The following is a 16887-nucleotide window of genomic DNA, read 5'->3' on the forward strand; positions in this document are numbered from 1 at the left end:
TTAAAGATATTGTGGTATTTTTAGTCTGGTTGTGATGTATGGCGTTGTATAGGATGGCGTTTCATTGTCTCCGGCCTTGATTATTGTTCTTTCCAGGATAGATTTTTCGTTTCCATTTTTTGGTTTGGTGGTGTTTTTTGTATTCAGTTGTGATGTTTTCTTGCGTTATATGATGGCGTTTAATAGTCTCCGGCCCTGTCGGTTTTATTGTTAAGTATGGTAGTATGGAATGATTCTGCGCCCTTTTATTACATTTATTAATTTTTTATTGCAAGTTGTGTATTATGTTCAGCACTGTGGTTGTGTAAAGACATCGTTGTATGTTTATGGTTGTGATGTATGGCGTTGTATGGCCCTTTTATTGTCTCCGTCCCTGTCGGTTTTATTGTAAAGTATGGTGTGTTATTAATGTTTCTGCCCTTAATTTTTGGGGGTTGTTAATTTTTTACTTTCAAAAAACTATTGTGTTTTTTGTGTTGCTCCGTGCATACTGTACTTTTTTTTAAAAAAAAAACCTTTTGGGATTACTACATAGGGTCTGTCTGTTGTAGATTAGTTTTCTTATCTTTAGGCTTTTGTACTCTGCCATTGGGTTGTCTCTGCCATTGTTTCTTTAATTTAATCAATGTGGCAGTGTTGTTTGCTCAGCGTTAGTTCAGTTGGAGTGCAATGTTCTTTGTGGTTTAAATGACTTTTTTTTTTTTTTATATATTGCTGGATTGTGCATAGGAGCATAGGATCAATGTTATTTTGTTCTTTTTTCAGAATTGCATTTGTCATGGCCAGCGGCAGCGATTCCAGCCACACCCCACCGCTGAGGAGTCCGGTGAGTACATGATCTACTATTGCTTACTATATTCGCTGTCATTTGTAGATGGGTCACTCAACTTTTTGGTAAACTATTTTGCAGGCTTCTTCAAGTGAGGAGGAGAACCAGGAGTAAGAGAGGGAGCAGCAGCAGGGACCACGGGGCCAAGCTGTGGCTGCAGGACGGAGAGTAAGTATTTATTTCAAATCTATTCATTTTTTTGTTTAATTTTTTTGTTTTTGCGGTTATGGGGGGTGGTGGGAGGTTGTGGTGTTGTGTGTAGTAGGTGGCGGTGGAGGAGGTAGGGACAATTTTTTTTATCTTTCAAACATTAATATTTTCCATTTTTTCTAGGTTTCACAACGGGCCCTGGATGAACCACTCAATATTGACATGATGGTGGCATCCATTGAAGCACGGGGCCCGTTGTGGGACAGCCGTGACCCCCGGCACGCGGACCAGGGCATATTGCGGCGTCTGTGGAAAGAGGTGGCACAATCGCTGTGGGATGGCTTCGACAGCGCTTCCCCCAAGGCGAAAGCTAGTTTCCGTAAGTATTTCCAAAATGCTGCTGTGACCCATCATGCCAGGATTACACAACCGTCTGTGATGTCTTCTATTGGGATTGCACACGGTTGCGTAATCGTTTTCAATATATTATCTAAAACCTTTTTTATTTTTTCAATTTATACACAGTTAAACAATTGAAGACCAGATGGCGCTCCATGAAGGACCGCTTCAGGAGGGGCCTGAAAAAGGAGGGACAGACTCGTAGTGGTGCTGCCGCTTCAAGGACCCCGGTGTACAAGTATAACCGTATACTGCACTTCTTGCGACCGGTCCTTGAAAGCAGAGAGTAAGTATAGTACCTATGCACACACCTAGTTTTTACAACATGCATATTCACATACTACATTCCAGCCGCGGAGCTTATTGCCCAGCCATTTATTTTGGCAAGTACAAAGTATAGAAATGAAGAAAAAAAGGCAAGTTCACCGAGGCGTGAAACGTAAAAAATACATACTTTTATCCTCTTCAATCATAAGCAGAGGATGAAACATCAGCACAATACAATAGACACTATCTACGCGTTTCAGGTGACAGGGAACATCAGACCTGAAACGCGTAAATAGTGTTTTTATTGTATTGTGCAGATGTTTCATCCTCTGCTTCTGATTGAAGTGAATAAAGTATTTTGTTTTTACTTTTCACGCCTCGTTGACCTAGAATTTTTTATTCATTTCTGGTCTTCTCACACTTGACACAGCGGCTCCGTGCTCCGAGCCTTCTGGGATTACTACAATGTTGAGCTTGACTTACTAGCAATTTCACTGAAATCTGAAGTATACAGAACACAGAAAAATAGTAGATTGGCCATGCCCAGCCAATATTTAATAGTGTAGTAGTATAGTGGCTATCCCGGTGTATCCCCGATTTTTTATACACAAAAAAGTAAAATATAATAGATACGGCATACATTCCACTGCAAAGCAGGTTATGTTCCCATGGTTGCTCAGCTCGCAGGACCTGTGATGACGTCTCGGTCACATGACCGTGACGTCATGGCAGTTCCAACGTAAGCATAATTGTCTGGCGTTGCAAACCACAACCATGGGTGACTATTGTGAATTAAATAAATACCTTTTTTTTTTTTAATATTGATGGTGCATATGCAGTGTCAATATTAAAAATAGGTTAATATTAATGGCGGCAATGGATACCTGGCGGTAAAGTTAATTAATGACGCATGTGAAATGTGATATTTAGTATACTAATGGTTTCCTTATGTTTTCACAGAACACACAGCAGCACCCGCGAGGCTGTCCGACCCTCTGGAGCGGTCCTTTGTGAAGCGCCATCTGAACAGTCGCAGCCATCCCACAGCGAGAGCAGGTCTGCACCACCACAATCTGGCGAACCGGCAGCCGGTCCATCAGATGTTCCCCTGGCCGAGGCCTCTGTCGCTCCTTCCTTTGGGTCTTCCCGACAGCGTCAGCGGGCCTCGGACAGGGCGCCCATGGCCGAATTTTTACATCTGAGCACCGTATTTCAGAATGGTTTCAAGGCGCTGTGCGATAAAATGTGCAATATCGAACGGCGCCTTGAAAACATCGAAACGGATCTCTCGAGGCCGGCCAAACATTTTTTTAATGCCATTCACAACGGCATGGTTGAACATCTTACGCCGGAACTCCAGATTTCGGTCATGCAGGGCTGCAACAATGTATATGTCAGTGCTCTGCAGCAGGCTCGGGTCATGCAGTCAGCGACAAATATGCCCGCAGTACCATCGCTGGCTGCCATGACTCCGACTCCTGCTGCAGAGCACCACCACAGAGCTCCGCATGCCGAGGGCCACCGCCACCACAGAACAGAGCCCCAAAGTTCAGAGCCTGACAGGCCTTCAAGGGGACACAGACGGGAAGCCGACCCACACCCAGAGGGAGAGAGGAGGAAAAAGAAGAAGACGACGACGACAAGTACTACGACCTTGGCTATGGCTGCTCCCAAAAGTACCACCAGAAAACACCCCGGGTCGACCCGGAGCACACCAAGTACCCAGGCTGGGTCTACACGGAGTACACCCAGTACCCAGCCTGGGTCTACAAGGAGTACACCATCACAGCCTGGGTCTACCCGGAGCCGGAGTAGCCAGCCAAGGACACTGGTCGTCCCTCCTCCTCCCTCACCTCCTGCTTTGCTAGTCTCGCCACCATCCACTGCCTGGGTTGATGTCGGCATCCCGTCTAGTGTCATAGAGTATGCTGCTTCCTCCCCCTCGTCCTCCTCCTCGGTCTCCTCAACACCCCCAAAAAGTGTGGGATATCAATCCCCTTTAATTGCGGATGTTGGTACCCCTAATAACATTTCCCAAATTTCTTTTTTTGTACCCTAAATAAAAGTTTTTTTTTTTTTTTAAAAATTAGTTTTTATTGTCTCAAATAAAGTTTGCACCAAATCACACCTTGCGCCGTATACACAATTATTGTCTTTGTAACACCTGATGTGCAATGTCTGACAATATTTATCAATTTGTTTTTTTCATTGTTTTATAGGGCTGTCGCTCAGTGTACTATCAGATGTTACAAACACAAACAGCATTGCTCAATATGTCAAGTTTACAATGTACCATCACACAACGATTTCAGTATAGATAAAGTTGGTTTTTGTGTGTAACCAACGTTATCTTTTCTGAAATTGTAAAACGATTGAGCCCCTGCTGTGAGTTTTTTGGTGTCAGCGAATGATTTGGAATTTTTTTTGGGTAACTGATCAGACGCTGTCATTGTTGGATCGGCGAGTTTAGACCGATCCAGCGATGTCTTTGTTTTAAACAAGGGAATATTGGGTTACTAGCGCACTGAACACTCAAATAAAAAGTGAACAATACCCCACAAATATAAAAAGGTGTCTACCACGTCCCTCGCCGTCATCTTTCCGCACTGACACTGATTCCCGCCCGTAAAGCTGAGCACACCGTTGACTTAATAAACGCTGTGCTGTGCTTTAGGGCTGGCACAGTACCGGGAAGTTGACGGCGATGGATGTTTCACACACCGGAGTGTAAGGGTTTTTTGTATTTTTTAAAATTACATTTACAATGGTAAACATCGTGAGTGTGGCAAAGCGCTTCATAACATTACCCAGATTACACGGGACTTGCTCTTTTTTGGTCGCTGGAGAGCTGTCTGTGTGACAGCTCTCCAGCAACCACGCGACAACTAAACAACGATCTCGGTCCAGTCGTATCACTGGTCGGTATCGTTGGATAATAGTTTTATTAATGTACCTTAAGATTATTGGTCAGGTGAGGTGGAAGCAATGTTCAGTGTCGCCACTATTTGACTCTGGACGAATTCTAGCATCCTGAGTACAATAGTGTTAACTCTGTAGAGTTTTGCAAACCTGATCGTCTCCCTCCTTGTCAAGCCTGGTTCCATATGCAAATAGTCTGCAGGATTAAAAATGGTTGACAAGGTGGGAGCCGATTATGTTAGACGTCAAAACTATGGAACAAACAAAGTTTGTGTGACACACATTACTTTCAATAAAATTGGATTTTACAATTCTATTACTATGGAAAAACGTATGGGAGATTTGTTTGGTGAAAACGGAAAGGCACAAGAACTTTATTTCAAAACACAACGCATTATACAATCAGGGGACATTTTAACAATAACCTTACATAGTATGGTTAAATGACATGGACTCCACAGTGTTTACATGACATCATAATAACACGAAGAATTAAACCATTTGATCTTGCCATGAAACACGGCCAACATCAGAAACAAAGTATGCAGCAAATTGGTCCCTCATATGAGCAATCTCCACAGTTGTCCGCAGAGGATGAGCTTGATAATCAGGCAATGGATTTGGTATGGGTTCATCGAGTTCCACGTTGACTCTCTCTTTATCAATAATAAAATTGTGGAGAACCACACACGCCTTCACCACCTCATCCACTGTTTCAATTTTCAAATTTATGGCGGATCCTAAGATACGCCATTTGGAGACCAAGATGCCAAAGGCGCACTCCACAGTTCTTCTGGCCCTGGACAGTCTATAATTAAATATAGTTTTGGTGCGGTCCAACCCACGACTTGAGTACGGTTTAAGTAGGTTGCCACTCATTTGAAAAGCCTCATCACCAACAACAACAAATGGCAGGGCCGGGCCGTCGGTGTTGGGAAGAGGTCGTGGATGGGGGAAATTAAAATTGTTATTGTACAATCTTCGGCCCATATCAGACTCCTTAAATGTCCGTGAATCATTTGCACGACCAAACGCTCCAATGTCCACAGCGAGAAACCTGCAGTCCGCACCTGCAATTGCCATCAGCACGGTGGAAAAGTATTTTTTATAATTAAAAAAAAAAAAAAAGAGATCCACTTCTTGAAGGCTTGGTAATCCTAATGTGCTTCCCATCCACGGCTCCAATACAGTTAGGGAAAGAACACACTTGTTCAAATTTTTGGGCGTTGGCAAGCCATATTTCTCTTGTAGGGATGGGTAAAAATTCCTCCCGGAGGTTGTCCCACAATGCGCGGCATGTGTCGGCAATAATACCCGACAGTGTTGAGACTCCAATCCGAAACTGGAAATGCAGTGATCTCAATGTCTCTCCGGTAGCCAAGAAACTGACAAGAAGAAAAATAAATAAATATAATTAATAAAATTGTTATGAAATAATTTTTCATTTTTAATAACAATCCCCCCACCCCACAAAACAAAAACACGTTACTTTAAAAAATGGCAAGAACATATAAATCCTTCACATTCCATTACGTACCGTAGAGTCACCAGCAGACGTTCCTCAGGGGAAATCGATTTATGGAGCTGCGTGTCCTGCCTGGAAATGGTTCCTTCCACCAGACGCAGCAGATATCGGAAGCTGTCTTTTGACATCCTGGTGTATTCAAAGTATTTGTCCTGGTTCTCATTTAATTCGCCAAACAGACAATCGTAGGCTCCACGACTCTCTCGGACTTCCACTATAGGGTGTAGCCAAAAACGCCGACGACTCCTTCTCCGTAGTTTGTCTCTTTTCCTCTGTTCATGACAGGCAATAGCATAAGCAATAGCAAGGGCTAATTCCAGCTGAAAATTGAGGTAGATACTCTCCATGGGACGATCCATCTTGATGCTCTATGGTTGGAAATAATCTATGCCGGGGTATGTATACCACTATTACATTAATACCCACCCCCATCTACCCATTGGTGGCATTATCGATTGTCTAGACACTAGACCCACCCTCTTCTATTCATTGGTGGTGTTATCTAGTGTCTAGACACTAAATTGTGTGTAAAGATCTAATCAGTGTTTGACAACGCATGCGTCGTAAAACGCTGCGTTTTTTGTAAAAACGCACCAAAAACGCACCAAAAACGCTGCGTTTTACGACGCATCCGTCCGACGCTTGCGTCAAAAAAGGTGCGTTTTTGTGTGCGTTTCCGATGCGTCGTGCGTTGCGTCGGCGACGCTGCGTCGCATGACGCTAATGTGAACGTAGCCTAAGCGCGGCCCTGCGTTTACCCTGGTTACCCGGGGACTTCGGGATCGTTGGTCGCTGGAGAGCTGTCTGTGTGACAGCTCTCCAGCGACCAAACAGCGACATCGTTGTCGGTATCGCTGCAGCGTCGCTTAGTGTGACGGTACCTTTACCTGAAAGAGGAGAAAAAGACGTTAGATTATACTCACCCAGGGGCGGTCCCGCTGCTGGTCAGGTCGGATAGGTGTCTCCGGTCCGCTGCGGCGCCTCCCATTTTCATTACAAGACGTCCTCTTCTGATCTTCAGCCACGGCTCCGGCGCAGGCGTACTTTGCTCTGCCCTCTTGAGGGCAGAGGATAGTACTGCAGTGCGCAGGCGCCGGAAAGGTCAGAGGCCCGGCGCCTGCGCACTGCAGTACTTTGTCTGCCCTCAACAGGGCAGAGCAAAGTACGCCTGCGCCGGAGCCGTGGCTGAAGATCAGAAGAGGACGTCTTGTAATTTAGATGGGAGGCGCCGCAGCGGACCGGAGACACCCATCCGACCTGACCAGCAGCGGGACCGCCCCTGGGTGAGTATAATCTAACGTCTTTTTCTCCTCTTTCAGGTAACATCGGGGGCTTATCTACAGCATTACAGAATGCTGTAGATAAGCCCCTGATGCCGGTGGGCTTACCTCACCCGCGATTTTCGGGGTGACAGGTTCCCTTTAAATGTAATTGCACATGGATAGTAAAACCAGATGAAAACTGACCCAGCAAATGGATTAAAAATTGGTCTGTTTATTGCATAGTTTTTTTTATTTCTTCTGATAAATTGATGTGTGAATGGGGCCTTGGAGAAATCAGCAGATTGGGTTCATTTATTAAAAAAAAAAAAAAGACTCCGCTCTCAGCAAAAAAAAAGTCTACATGCTTACTGCCAACAGGGTCTGCAATCCTGCATAACCCATTTACACAATACATGGACCTATGGAAAATAAAAGCACCTCAAGAACAGAATAAGCATCTCCAGAACAAGTCACGAGACGATGGGTATGTGCACACGTTACTAAGGGTATGTGAGTCGCCCGCCAGGGCCGTGGGTTACTCGGTACGGGGTCCGGTGTTCACAGGGGGATGTCACGGTGGCTGACCCGGTCCGTGGCCCTGGGACATCCGTATAAAAGGGGAAAGGTCTTTAAAGGGATAAAGTTTGTGTTCGTGATGCCACCTGTGGTATTAGGTCAGGGTGACCGACGCTGCTTTAAGGGGTCCGCTGGGGTGATGTTATGGCAGGTAGATGGTATACCTTCCCACAGGTGAAGTGTATCCCCAGGGCTTCCCGGTGTGTAGATGGTAGGATGGTGAGAGGTGCAGTGAAGAACGAGGACACAAGGTTGCAGTCTCTTTACCTTTACTGAAGACTCCAGCATCCACAGTCCAGGGCACCAGACAACAGAGCAGGTAGGGTCAAGCCGTTTTGGAGGCAAGTCCAGAGTCCCCTAGTCCAGGTGGAAAATAAAAGCCTTCCTTTGCGCTGTAGTGGTGTAGTCCCTTACTGCCTATGGCTTCACATAAGGTCCTCACTGATGTTATCTCTCTCTCTGTTCCCCGGATAGGACAAAACCCGTATGACTGGTGACTTGAGCCTGTTTATAGGATCTCTTAGATGACCCGGCTCTATGGGTTGTCACCGTGCCTCCTGGGTATAGGTGCGGACAGGTAACGTGGAATTAGCTGTCCTGCCAGTCTCTGATGTAAGGTGTAGAGGTCCTCACAACCTAAGTGTTCCGGCTACCGGCGTTTCTGCGCCTCAGAAGAAGGCAGCCTGCTCGGGGCTGGTCCCCTTCTGGTATCCTCTCCTGCACGCTCACTGCAAACAATTCGGCCTTCAATGTCTCTTTCTGGGAGCTGCATCTCTGTGGGCATGCAAAGCTCCATGGACCCTCTGTCCTCCTCAGATGGCTGTCTGGAACTAACTGAGCTGAGCTCAGCCAGCAACTAACTAACTTTCCCTACAGACTACCAGTTAAATATCAATATGGGGAGTGACCTAGTAAATAGTAGCAAAAGCTCCCCCTGGTGGCCTGGAGTGTGAAGTGTTGCATGTTTGTGGTACCTGGATGCAGTTATCCTTCCTTGCCTCCAAACGTAGCATCACTCTACCCTGGAGGAAAGCAACACCACTGTGACGACACATATGTGCATGAGTTTTACCTGCAGATTTTTCAAAAACTGAGTGGAACAACCCGCACAGTAATCCGCAACGTGTGCACATAGCCTAAAACTGATCGCAGGGAATGTCCATCGAAACATGAGATTAAAGTTGACCATCCCAATCCTAACCCACATCATCAGGAATTTCAACACCTGATCTTTTTGTTTTCAGGGGACATAAGAATAATATATATATATATATATATTTTTTTTTTTTTTTTTTTTTTTTTTCATTCAGGAAAGATAGTCAAATTAACGTTCAACCATGGCTTGCCAAAGGCTCAGCTTAATGGGGTGGTCCACTGCTGGGTCTTGTTTACAATATAAACACGCAATGGATACTTGCCTCACACAGTGACCATTCTAACCATGTCGGATATTCCCGATGGGTCATAACACATTGTTGTCAGCTGCATGCGCTGATTGCCAGCATTCTTTACCATTTCAACATAACAGATGCTGGTTGTGGTGAAATGTTGATGAGCTAAAGCTGCTCAGAGGCCGCCGACTGTCTGCAGCAGATCCAGGACCTGTCAGGAATATCAGGCATTGCTGGAATGGTGCTGCCGAGAGTATCTTCTGTTTGTACTTTAATTGGGGCTGTGAAGTGATTAGGCTGCGGTTCTCCAGGAGAGGAGAGCCCCTTTAAAGGGAACCTGTCACCCCCAAAATCGAGGGTGAGCTAAGCCCACCGGCATCAGGGGCTTATCTACAGCATTACGGAATGCTGTAGATAAGCCCCCGATGTATCCTAAAAGATGAGAAAAAGAGGTTAGATTATACTAAGCTGGGCGGGAGGTGCGATCCGGTGGGTGTCGCGGTTCGGTCCGGGGCCTCCCATCTTCATAGGATGACGTCCTCTTCTGGTCTTCACGCTGCGGCTCTGACGCAGGCGTACTTTGTCTGCCCTGTTGAGGGCAGAGCAAAGTACTGCAGTGCGCATGCGCCGGGAAAGGTTAGAGGCCCAGCGCCTGCGCACTGCAGTACTTTGCTCTGCCCTCAACAGGGCAGACACAGTACGCCTGCACCGCAGCGTGAAGACCAGAAGAGGACGTCATCTGATGAAGATGGGAGGCGATGGACCGGACCACGACACCCATCGGACCGGACTGGGACCGCCCCTGGGTGAGTATAATCTAACCTCTTTTTCTTATCTTTTAGGATACATCGAGGGCTTATCTACAGCATTCCAGAATGCTGTAGATAAGCCCCTGATGCTGGTGGGCTTAGCTCACCCTCGATTTTGGGGGTGACAGGTTCCCTTTAACAGCCTATTGTGCTCTGAAGACATATCTAACCTCCTGAAAACATCTAAATTATTGACAGATCTTTCATTTTTAAATGTAGTCATTTATGCAATATAAAGAGTTAGATTTCCTCACCTCCAGTCGCATCCATTACGGATGATTTATACCACCTATAGAAAGAGCACATCATTAGCATGCAAGTAGCACATCTGTGGGGTGTATTCACACAAGTTCCAGCAGTGCTTCTAAGGCTGTCGTCACACTAGCAGTATTTGGTCAGTATTTTACATCAGTATTTGTAAGCCAAAACCAGGAACGGAACTAATAGAGGAAAAGTATAATAGAAATATATGCACCACTTCTGCATTTATCACCCACTCCTGGTTTTGGCTTACAAATACTGATATAAAATACTGACCAAATAGTGATAGTGTGACGGCAGCCTAACAGTGATCTGAGAAAAGAGACCGTCACCAATCATCTGTGCACATTCAGCTTAGCCAGAGCAGCAATATTCATCCTGGAATCATGATTTCATGGAGAGCCAGCGTCCACACCAGGAAAATAAAATAGTCACTGGCAGACAGCCATCTCTCCAGGCGTCAGCCATCTCCGGTGATGCTTAGATTCCATGGTAGGAAGGAGATGAAATCCAACATGCTGGATCACGCTCTCACCCAGGACACAGGTTGGGCTGCGATTATGCTGATTTGGACAAGAACCTCACATGGAAAACATGCAAGATAGCAGTTTTATATGCCAGGAAGGCCTACAGAGTTAAAGGGGCTTCCAGGTACTTCAAATTTCACAGCCAAGACCTAGGATAGGATATTAATATATGATTTGTGGGGGGATTGGCTCATAGCACCCCTGTAGTGAGCTGTCTGGATGGGCAATGGCACTTTACAAGCACAGTCACCTTTATTGCTCAGACAACGCTGTTGTTTTTATGGCGGCTTCGCTTGATATTACTGATTGTGTCAATAGAAATGGAAAGTAGCGAGCTGCATTACAGAATGTAGTGACTACCAAGGGAACGATCCTGTGGGATATTTCCACTAGGGGACCTCAGACATTGGAAATGCCACCGCAGACCCCACTGTGGTAAAGAGCACTGCGGACATGGTGCAGCGGCAACATCTGCAGCACGAATAATACGGTTAAGGATTGCAGTTGCAGTGTGGATATCCGCTGTGTGCAGGTCTCTAATGGGCCCATACACAGTCTACAATGGCAGCGCTGTGCTATATACATGTGAAGCACCATGGACTAATTGGTGCTAGAATAATAAATAATAATACGGGACAGCGCTGTGCTATATACATGTGAAGCACCATGGAATAATTGGCGCTAGAATAATATATGGGACAGCGCTGTGCTATATACATGTGAAGCACCATGCAATAAATGGCGCTAGAATAAAGGTACCTTCACACATAACGATATTGTTAACGATACCGTTGCTTTTTGTGACGTAGCAACGATATCGTTAATAAAATAGTTATGTGTGACAGCGACCAACGATCAGGCCCCTGCTGGGAGATCGTTGGTCGCTGAAGAAAGTCCAGAACTTTATTTCGTCGCTGGATCTCCCGTGGACATCGCTGGATCGGCGTGTGTGACACCGATCCAGCGATGTCTTCACTGGTAACCAGGGTAAACATCGGGTAACTAAGCGCAGGGCCGCGCTTAGTAACCCGATGTTTACCCTGGTTACCATCCTAAAAGTAAAAAAAACAAACAGTACATACTTACCTACCGCTGTCTGTCCCCGGCGCTGTGCTCTGCACTCCTCCTGTACTGGCTGTGAGCGTCGGTCAGCCGGAAAGCAGAGCTGTGACGTCACCGCTCTTCTTTCCGGCCGCTGTGCTCACACAGACAGTACAGGAGGAGTGCAGAGCATAGCGCTGGAGGACAGACAGCGTTAGGTAAGTATGTACTGTTTGTTTTTTTTACTTTTAGGATGGTAACCAGGGTAAACATCTGGTTACTAAGCTTTGCCCAGCGCTTAGTTACCCGATGTTTACCCTGGTTACCAGCATCGTTGGTCGCTGGAGAGCGGTCTGTGTGACAGCTCTCCAGCGACCAAACAGCAACGCTGCAGCGATCCGGATCGTTGTCGGTATCGCTGCAGCGTCGCTTAATGTGAAGGTACCTTAAGACATAATAATGTAATAGGTGTTATTCAACACCTTCAACTCTCTCCCCCGTCTCCCAGCACCTCCTCCCTCCCCACTCAGCTGAGGACTTTGATGTTCTCAATCTTCTGCTTGAAAAATGAGGCAGAGACAGTTTTAGTCGACAACCCCAGAGCCCTTCCTCCCAACTACCCAGCCCTCCACCTCGAAAACCAACTTCTCCACAATTACAGAAGATCGACTCTCCACTCTACTCTCAAGATCGCACATCTAACCATCTGTGCACTTGACCCAATCCCTTCCCACTTCATCCCAAACCTCGCCACAGTCTTCATCCCAACCTTAACCCATCTCTTCAACCTATCACTAACAACTGGCGTTTTCCCCTCAAGCTTTAAACATGCCTCAATCACACCTATCCTCAAAAAGCCCTCTCTTGACCCATCCTCTGTATCTAGCTATCGCCCTATATCACTTCTCCCCTATGCCTCAAAACTACTGGAACAACACGTCCATCTTGAACTGTCCTCCCATCTATCTTCCTGCTCCCCTTTCGACCGCTTACAATCTGGCTTCCGGTCACACCACACCACTGAAACTGCCCTAACTAAGGTCACCAATGACCTATTAACTGCCAAGAGCAAGCGACACTACTCTATCCTCCTCCTCCTGGTCCTGTCCTCTGCCTTTGACACAGTGGACCATTCCCTATTACTACAGACCCTCTCATCCCTTGGCATCACAGACTTGGCCCTATCCTGGATCTCGTCATACCCAACTGACCGAACATTCAGCGTCTCCCATTCACACACCACCTCCTCACCTCGCCCACTATCTGTCGAGTCCCGCAAGGTTGAGTTCTAGCTCATAGAATCTCATGGCTTTCAGTATCACCTCTATGCTGATGACACACAGATCTACATCTCTGGACCAGATATCACCTCCCTACTAACCAGAATCCTTCAATGTCTATCCGCTATTTCATCCTTCTTCTCCGCTAGAGTTCTAAAACTTAACATGGACGAAACAGAATTCATTGTCTTTCCCTCATCTCACGCGACCCCCCCCCCCCAACGAACCTATCCATTACAGTAAACGGCTGCCCACTCTCTCCAGTCCCACAAGCTCGAAGTCTCGGGGTAATCCTTGACACTGATCTCTCCTTCAAACCACATATCCAAGCCCTTTCCACTTCCTGCCGCCTTCAACTCAAAAACATTTCATGGATCTGTACATTCCTAAACCAAGATTCTGCAAAAACCCTAGTCCATGCCCTCATCATCTCCCACCTCGACTACTGTAACCTCCTGCTCTATGGCCTCCCCTCTAACACTCTCGCACCCCTATATACAAGTGAAGCACCTTGCAATAAATGGCGCTATAATAACAAAATGATAATATGAGGCAAGCGCTGTGCTATATACATGTGAAGCACCATGGTATAAATGGCGCTATAATAACACATAATAATATGGGACAGCGCTGTGCTATATACATGTAAAGCACCATGCAATAAATGGCGCTATAATAACACATAATATGGGACAGCGCTGTGCTATATACATGTGAAGCACCATGCAATAAATGGCGCTATAATAACACATAATAATATGAGACAGCGCTGTGCTATATACATGTGAAGCATCATGCAATAAATGGCGCTATAATAATAATAATAATATATGGGACAGCGCTGTGCTATACACATGTGAAGCACCATGCAATAAATGGCGCTATAATAATAAATAATATATGGGACAGCGCTGTGCTATATACATGTGAAGCACCATGGAATAAATGGAGCTTGAAAAATAAATAATAATAATATGGGACAGCGCTGTGCTATATACATGTGAAGCACCATGGAATAAATGGAGCTTGAAAAATAAATAATAATAATAATATGGGACAGCGCTGTGCTATATACATGTGAAGCACCATGGAATAATTGGCGCTAGAATAATAAATAATAATATGGGACAGCGCTGTGCTATATACATGTGAAGCACCATGGAATAATTGGCGCTAGAATAATAAATAATAATATGTGACAGAGCTGTGCTATATATATATATATATATATATATATATATATGTATATATATATATATATATATATATATATATATGTGTGTGTGAAGCACCATGCAATAAATGGCTCTAGAATAATAAATAATAATAATAATAATACGGGACAGCGCTGTGCTATATACATGTGAAGCACCATGCAATAAATGGCGCAATAATAATAATAATACGGGACAGCGCTGTGCTATATACATGTGAAGCACCATGCAATAAATGGCGCTAGAATAATAATGAATAATATGGGACAGCGCTGTGCTATATACATGTGAAGCACCATGCAATAAATGGCGCTAGAATAATAATAATAATATGGGACAGCGCTGTGCTATATACATGTGAAGCACCATGGAATAAATGGTGCTAGAATAATAAAGAATAATAATATGGGACAGCGCTGTGTTATATACATGTGAAGTGCTATATACATGTGAAGCACCATGCAATAAGTGGCGCTATAATAATAAATAATAATAATAAGGGACAGCGCTATGCTATATACATGTGAAGCACCATGGAATAATTGGCGCTATAATAATAAATAATAATAATACGGGACAGCGCTCTGCTATATACATGTGAAGCACCATGCAATAAATGGCACTAGAATAATAATTACTAATAATATGGGACAGCGCTGTGCTATATACATGTGAAGCACCATGGAATAAATGGCGCTAGAATAATAAATAATAATAATATGGGACAGCGCTGTGCTATATACATGTGAAGCACCATGCAATAAATGGTGGTATAATAATAAATAATATATTTGACAGCGCTGTGCTATATACATGTGAAGCACCATGGAATAATTGGCGCTAGAATAATAAGTAATAATAATATGGGACAGCGCTGTGCTATATACATGTGAAGCACCATGCAATAAATGGTGCTATAATAATAAATAATATATTTGACAGCGCTGTGCTATATACATGTGAAGCACCATGGAATAATTGGCGCTAGAATAATAAGTAATAATAATAATATGGGACAGTGCTGTGCTATATACATGTGAAGCACCATGCAATAAATGGCACTATAATAAATAATAATAATACGGGACAGCGCTGTGCTATATACATGTGAAGCACCATGGAATAATTGGCGCTAGAATAATAAATAATGATAATACAGGACAGCGCTGTGCTATATACATGTGAAGCACCATGCAATAAATGGCGCTATAATAAATAATAATAATAAAACGGGACAGCGTTGTGCTATATAAATGTGAAGCACCATGCAATAAATGGCGCTAGAATAATTACCGTAATATGGGACAGCGCTGTGCTATATACATGTGAAGTGCTATATACATGTGAAGCACCATGCAATAAATGGCGCTATAATAAATAATAATAATACGGGACAGCGCTGTGCTATATACATGTGAAGCACCATGGAATAATTGGCGCTAGAATAATAAATAATACGGGACAGCGCTGTGCTATATACATGTGAAGCACCATGGAATAAATGATGCTATAATAATAAATAAGAATAATATGGGACAGCGCTGTGCTATATACATGTGAAGCACCATGCAATAAATGGCGCTATAATAATAAATAATATATTTGACAGTGCTGTGCTATATACATGTGAAACACCATGGAATAAATGGCGCTAGAATAATAAATAATAATAATAATATGGGACAGCGCTGTGCTATATACATGTGAAGCACCATGGAATAAATGGTGCTAGAATAATAAAGAATAATAATATGGGACAGCGCTGTGCTATATACATGTGAAGCACCATGCAATAAATGACGCTATAATAATAAATAATAATATGAGACAGCGCTGTGCTATATACATGTGAAGCACCATGGAATAATTGGCGCTAGAATAATAAGTAATAATAATAATATGGGACAGCGCTGTGCTATATACATGTGAAGCACCATGCAATAAATGGTGCTATAATAATAAATAATATATTTGACAGCGCTGTGCTATATACATGTGAAGCACCATGCAATAAATGGCACTATAATAAATAATAATAATACGGGACAGCGCTGTGCTATATACATGTGAAGCACCATGGAATAATTGGCGCTAGAATAATAAATAATGATAATACGGGACATGCTGTGCTATATACATGTGAAGCACCATGCAATAAATGGCGCTATAATAAATAACAATAATAATACGGGACAGCGCTGTGCTATATAAATGTGAAGCACCATGCAATAAATGGCGCTAGAATAATAATTACCGTAATAATATGGGACAGCGCTGTGCTATATACATGTGAAGCACCATGCAATAAATGGCGCTATAATAATAAATAATAATAATACGGGACAGCGCTGTGCAACATACATGTGAAGCACCATGGAATAATTGGCGCTAGAATAATAAATAATAATACGGGACAGCGCTGTGCTATATACATGTG

General features: G+C 44.1%; 1 protein-coding gene across 2 annotated transcripts in view; it reads right to left on the reverse strand.

Annotated features, from left to right (window-relative positions):
• Positions 1-16887, reverse strand: part of GTSE1 (G2 and S-phase expressed 1) — a 42931-nt gene that overhangs the window by 22488 nt on the left and 3556 nt on the right. For both annotated transcript variants that reach the window (XM_069764992.1, XM_069764991.1), the window contains exon 2: positions 10382-10416. In XM_069764992.1, coding sequence (XP_069621093.1) covers positions 10382-10397 — 16 coding nt within the window. In that variant the 5' untranslated portion in view covers positions 10398-10416. The remainder of the gene's footprint in view (positions 1-10381; positions 10417-16887) is intronic.

Source organism: Ranitomeya imitator, chromosome 4, assembly GCF_032444005.1.
Source record: "Ranitomeya imitator isolate aRanImi1 chromosome 4, aRanImi1.pri, whole genome shotgun sequence".
Classification (NCBI taxonomy): domain Eukaryota; kingdom Metazoa; phylum Chordata; class Amphibia; order Anura; family Dendrobatidae; genus Ranitomeya; species Ranitomeya imitator.